Consider the following 5203-nt stretch of genomic DNA (forward strand, 5'->3'; position numbering starts at 1 on the left):
AGCTTGATCATGTGCAATCCACTCTTCATAGTCAGGATTGCTTTTCTTAGTTTTGTCATTTGTGGAGATAAACTGTTCAGGACATTCTTTGGTTCCTAGAATGTAACCATCAAGTTTGCAACCTCTAATCAATGGAAGAACTAGTGACTTCCATAGGAGATAGTTATCTCTATCCAGCTTGACAGAGACAGTTGTAGGTAGGTCATTTTTGTGATTTGTGTTAGCAGCGGATGACATGATTGGATCGAGAGCCTTCAAGCTTAAGTGCTCTGATGCCAAGAGAGAAAGGTATAAAAATGGCTTATCTATTCATTTGACAAACTGTGTTTATATACACGGTTGTAGTACATATGAGATCCTAGAATTATGCTAGGACTAATTACAATAATGAACATATATGGAAGGAATTGGTCATGACAGCTATACACATGCTGTGACAGAATCATAGAAAATAAAGTCATGATACTAGAATATGGAAACTGTATAATGACAGTGATATTGAGATCAATATGAAGTTATTAGAATCATAACTTTCTTCAACTATAATGTCTTAATATATTTTGATTTTTGAATGATGTCTAAGTATAGTTTGAAAGTTCAAAACCAAATTGGCTCAATAGTCAAAATAATAGAAAACAAATTGGATGAATATTGATGAAAGAAGCAGTGAGAATCAGCCTAGCCAAGTGGCTTCTTTTAACAGAGAATCAGCCTCTGTGATTCTTTCTCTTTCTTATAACATATTACTAAGAGGATTCCCCCTCTTGTCATTACTCTCTATACAACTAACTCTCCCTCCTCACACTACCCACATGTCGTTTCACTCTTTTGGTGTCAGCTCAACATTCCTTTTCTTCACATGTTACCTATAGTAGATTCTCCATATTTCAGTCCTTGTTACATCATCCACAATTTACCCCACTTGTACCGGGCCAATAGGCCCACTCGCGCAACTCTGCAAGTCATGTGGATATCAATACTCTTTTGCTTGCAAATTTCAACATTGTTTTCTTTGATGAATATGTTTTGTTTTGTTTAATGTTTCTCACAAGCTTCTGTGTTTGTTTCTGACTTTCACAAGTAATGTGTGTTAATTAGGATCCAAAAGCTTCAGTTAAAGGTCATGTCGGTTCCGGACGAGGAAAACTTGTCGTCACAGTCACAGGTATGCTCTTCATTATGAGTAGACTTGTTTTAGCAAGAACTAAATAATAGATTTTGATGTCAATTTCCTGCACATTTCACTGTAAAACTATCTTGTGTTGCAAAGCATGTTAAATTTTGGTTTTGAATGTAAATTCCCACGTTTTTCTAATTATGCTTGCCCTCAGCGATTATGAGAATACACATAATCCTATTTTGTGAAAAGTCGAAAGCTACAAGTATTTAAAGTGTGGTTAAAGTTATACTTCTGTAAATCACTTAAAACACTTTAATTATCTTAATAGTGAGCTATGTTTATGAAATTAAATTTACACTAGTATTTCAAGTGGTTTTCTTTATCTTACTAATGCTATTTTATATTTATATGCATATATGAGTTTTATGAATTTTGTATATCTTACTATCAATGTTATGATTCCATGATTTATGATTTTACTCCCCCTTCCCAATTTTGCGTAAATTCTCGATTGTGTTGTAACTACTTTCCTGATATGCACTTGAGGAACCCCTTACGAACTAGTTGTCAATAGGAAGAATCAAGCCACTTAAGTACTCCTCAATCTACTCGATGTAGGACTTAAGTCTTAGGCACTCCACACTCCATAATAACCATAGTCTAACTTTCTAGTATAATAGCGATTCTTTCAATTTAGTGAATTTCCTCAAGTGTATGTGCCTAAAATAATTATTTATGTGTCTGAATTGGAATATTTGGAGTAGTCAAATACTTATTTCGCCTATACTTTCAATTGGGATGTTTTGCAGGTTTCATCTCACTTTTTCTGCGATCTCCTTGATTCCATTATAGTTGATGTGGCATCAGAGTGTCACAGAATAGCCAAGCTGGGGCTTGATGCCAATATGGATGAAGAGGACGAAGAATTGAAGTTGTCAGTACAGGCGAGGGCTAGACTGGCTGATCCTAGTAATAGTAATGAAGCAAATGGCAAGTATGTGGTTGACATATTCGGACAAACTCATCCTACCGTAGCAAATGAAATATTCGATTGCATGAATTGTAACCGATCTATCGTGGCAGGGAAGTTTGCTCCTCATTTAGAGAAGTGCATGGGGAAGGTTATTCTCTTTTCTTTTGAATTGAATATGGTCAACATTTTCTCAATATTGTCTCCTTATTATTATGAGATATTGTTAGAGGTCTATATAAATTGGTGTATACGTATTAAACTCTAACATTATGACTATGCTAATGCCCTGACCAACTCAGGGTAGGAAGGCTCGTTTGAAGGTAACAAGGAGCAGCTCCGGGTCAGGCGCACAGAACCGGTATTCACGAGGCAGTTCTGTTCGTACATATTCAAATCAATCTGGCAACATTAGTAGTGTGAATCGGTTGGCAAATGGAAACCCTAGTTTTGCCGGTGACGAGCACTCAAACGGATCATCTCAGCCATGAACTAGTGTGATGTATGTGATGTATGAAGCTTGTTTTTATGGATAGCTCATCACTATGTGTATTTGGATTTTGTATATCTCTAACATTTTGGACAAATAATCTACCTTTGCTTTGATCTGTTTATTTATATAACTTTCAGTGGAAAAAAATATTGTCCGCTGCCTATTCCAACATACTCTATTGAGAGAGAGAAAAAGAAATGCAATATCATCAACGCCTTGCAGTACAATTTATCCGTAGAACAGTGTTATATATGATGAAAATGAATAAAATATTCCGTTGCCGGGACTTGAACCCGGGTCTCTCGGGTGAGAGCCGAGTATCCTGACCAACTAGACTACAACGGATTCGCGACTAAAGACAACATAAACATATTTAAATACTAAGAATCTCTCCATTGGTTTTAAATTTTATTCCATTTACCATGCTTTATGACGCTCTAACAATACGTAAAACATTTACGCTTTACTTTTGAATACTAAAATGTAAACAGTAACATTCTTTAATTTATTTCCTGATATGCAGTATTGATTTTTCTTTTTGACAGAACTAATTCATTTTTAATTTAGTTTAAAGATTCATATTTTATTCGACATTCTTTAGTAATGTGAACCATGGGATGTAATACCCCAAACTTATTCAAGAGTCTAATGTTATCAATTAAAAGGAATTAGAAGTAATCATTAGAAATTAGAATGATATTTTAGAATTAAGTGGCATGATTGGAATTTTTGGATTTTTAAAGGGAAGTTTGGTCTTTTTTCTACAGAAGATTTTTACTAGCTTTCATCACATTCTCTTATTTTTCTGATAACGAATGAGAATTGGAATGAAGTAAGAAAGAGAGGAAGGATGCGCGTGAAAAGGGAAAGGAAAGAAGACATGAAACTTTGCATGCACCAAAGTCTTGAAGAATCATCAAGATAAGCTCCAACCTTCATCAATTTTTGAAATCCAGGTTCTTTTAAGGCGGGGTTTTAGTAGTTAGATGGACTTTCCAATTGATTTTGGGATTTAAGCATGTTTGGGAAAAAACTTGGGTTTCCTTGAGTGATTCCTTTTTTATGAAATGCTGGTTTTATGTTGAGAATTTGGTGTCTAACATGATAATGCATATTTTGTGGCCTTAAATCCTTGTTGATTGCTATTGAAATCTGTTGTTGTGCTGTTGTTTTTCGTGTATGATGCCTGAGAATAGGAAAACAAATGGGTATTTAGGGTATGTTATACATTTATAGAGAAAAAATGAGACCTGGACGCGACGACGGTCGTCACCCATGGTGTCGGGCTGACTGTCATCACCCTAGAGCCCAGATGATGGGCACGAGTCTCGTGTCGACTGTCAGTGCTGGTTGACGAATGCCTTTCCCAACTGAAGACCGTCAACATTGGCTGATGGGTGACCCCTATTAGGCATCACCAGGTGACGACCGTCATGGCCATGATGGCCAGACCGTCATCCTGGATGTGTTAGTGCTGTTTTGGCCTTGTTCTTGTAATTTTGGAAGGTTTTGCCTTTTCGGTGACTAGTATGCAATGTTTGGGCTTACCAAACCGAATTAGCATTGTAGTCTTAATCGAGATGAGTTTGACCCACTCAATTCCTTAGGTAAGTAGATAGATTAACTGGTATAACATTCCCTGAGGGTAGTGGTTCCAAAAATAGGAAAGATAAATAGGCCCCGTATACCGTTCATCGAGGATAATAACCCCAAAAGTAGAAAAAGGTGGATTAAATCCGATATACTATACCTTGAGGGAAACAATCCCAAAGTAAGCAGATATATAAACTCGATATACTATTCCTTAAGGGTAGCAGTCCTAAAATTAGGAAAAGTATATGAGTCAGGCACTACGCCAAATAAGGGAAAAGAGGGCGCTTATTTTGGCCTATAACAGCGCTTTCAAGCGCCCTCTAATCTGGCGCTGGCATAGGTAAAGACAGCGCTTTGTTCTCCTGGAGAAAGCGCTGTCTAAAGTGGCCACATTATAGTGCGCTTTAAGAAAAAAGCGCCCTCTGGAGTGGTCCATACAGGGACACCTTAGAGGGCGCTTTCTGGTAAAAGCGCCCTCTAAAGTTGTCAGTGTAAATTGTTTAGAGGGCGCTTTCAGGAAAAAGCGCCCTCTAAAGTTGTCATTGTAAAGTGTTTAGAGGGCGCTTTCAGGAAAAAGCGCCCTCTAAAGTTGTCAATGTAAAGTGTTTAGAGGGCGCTTTCAGGAAAAAGCGCCCTCTAAAGTTATCATTGTAAAGTGTTTAGAGGGCGCTTTCAGGAAAAAGCGCCCTCTAAAGTTGTCAATGTAAAGTGTTTAGAGGGCGCTTTCTGGACAAAGCGCTCTCTAAAGTGTTAGTTATTTTAAAAAAATTTGTTTGAAAAACAGTGGATATATATTTATTTGGTAACCTGTTCGCATGCTGCAAAAGTGTAAAATTCATATTGATTTCATCCTTTAATCCAATGTTATACACCATTAATCCATTGATATATACAACATGAATCCATTTATATACAACATTAATCCTCCATATATACAACATTAATATATGATTCTTTGATCAACAATATACAACAACATATTCTCAAAGTACTACAATTAAGAGAATAAAACATAGCAACCAACACC

General features: G+C 36.6%; 1 protein-coding gene and 1 non-coding gene across 2 annotated transcripts; one reads left to right on the forward strand and one right to left on the reverse strand.

The window, feature by feature from the left end:
* The first annotated feature begins 1035 nt into the window (after window positions 1–1035).
* On the forward strand, window positions 1036–2704 carry LOC127084520 (SAGA-associated factor 11). The gene is made up of 3 exons (XM_051024987.1): window positions 1036–1165; window positions 1930–2241; window positions 2393–2704. The coding sequence occupies exons 1-3, from the start codon at window positions 1124–1126 to the stop codon at window positions 2579–2581; spliced, it is 543 nt and encodes a 180-aa protein (XP_050880944.1). The 5' UTR covers window positions 1036–1123; the 3' UTR covers window positions 2582–2704.
* A 151-nt stretch (window positions 2705–2855) lies between these two features.
* TRNAE-CUC (transfer RNA glutamic acid (anticodon CUC)) lies at window positions 2856–2928 on the reverse strand. The gene has a single exon. It is a non-coding gene; the product is annotated as a tRNA-Glu (tRNA).
* Window positions 2929–5203: the final 2275 nt, after the last annotated feature.

Source organism: Lathyrus oleraceus, chromosome 5 (assembly GCF_024323335.1).
Source record: "Lathyrus oleraceus cultivar Zhongwan6 chromosome 5, CAAS_Psat_ZW6_1.0, whole genome shotgun sequence".
Classification (NCBI taxonomy): domain Eukaryota; kingdom Viridiplantae; phylum Streptophyta; class Magnoliopsida; order Fabales; family Fabaceae; genus Lathyrus; species Lathyrus oleraceus.

Bases quoted from the DNA above. Each gene is read 5' to 3' on its own strand.
- LOC127084520 (XM_051024987.1), top strand. From the start codon at position 1,124: ATGTCGGTTCCGGACGAGGAAAACTTGTCGTCACAGTCACAG. The intron at 1,166-1,929 runs GTATGCTCTTCA...GATGTTTTGCAG, and splicing joins ACTTGTCGTCACAGTCACAG to GTTTCATCTCACTTTTTCTG. The intron at 2,242-2,392 runs GTTATTCTCTTT...TGACCAACTCAG, and splicing joins TAGAGAAGTGCATGGGGAAG to GGTAGGAAGGCTCGTTTGAA.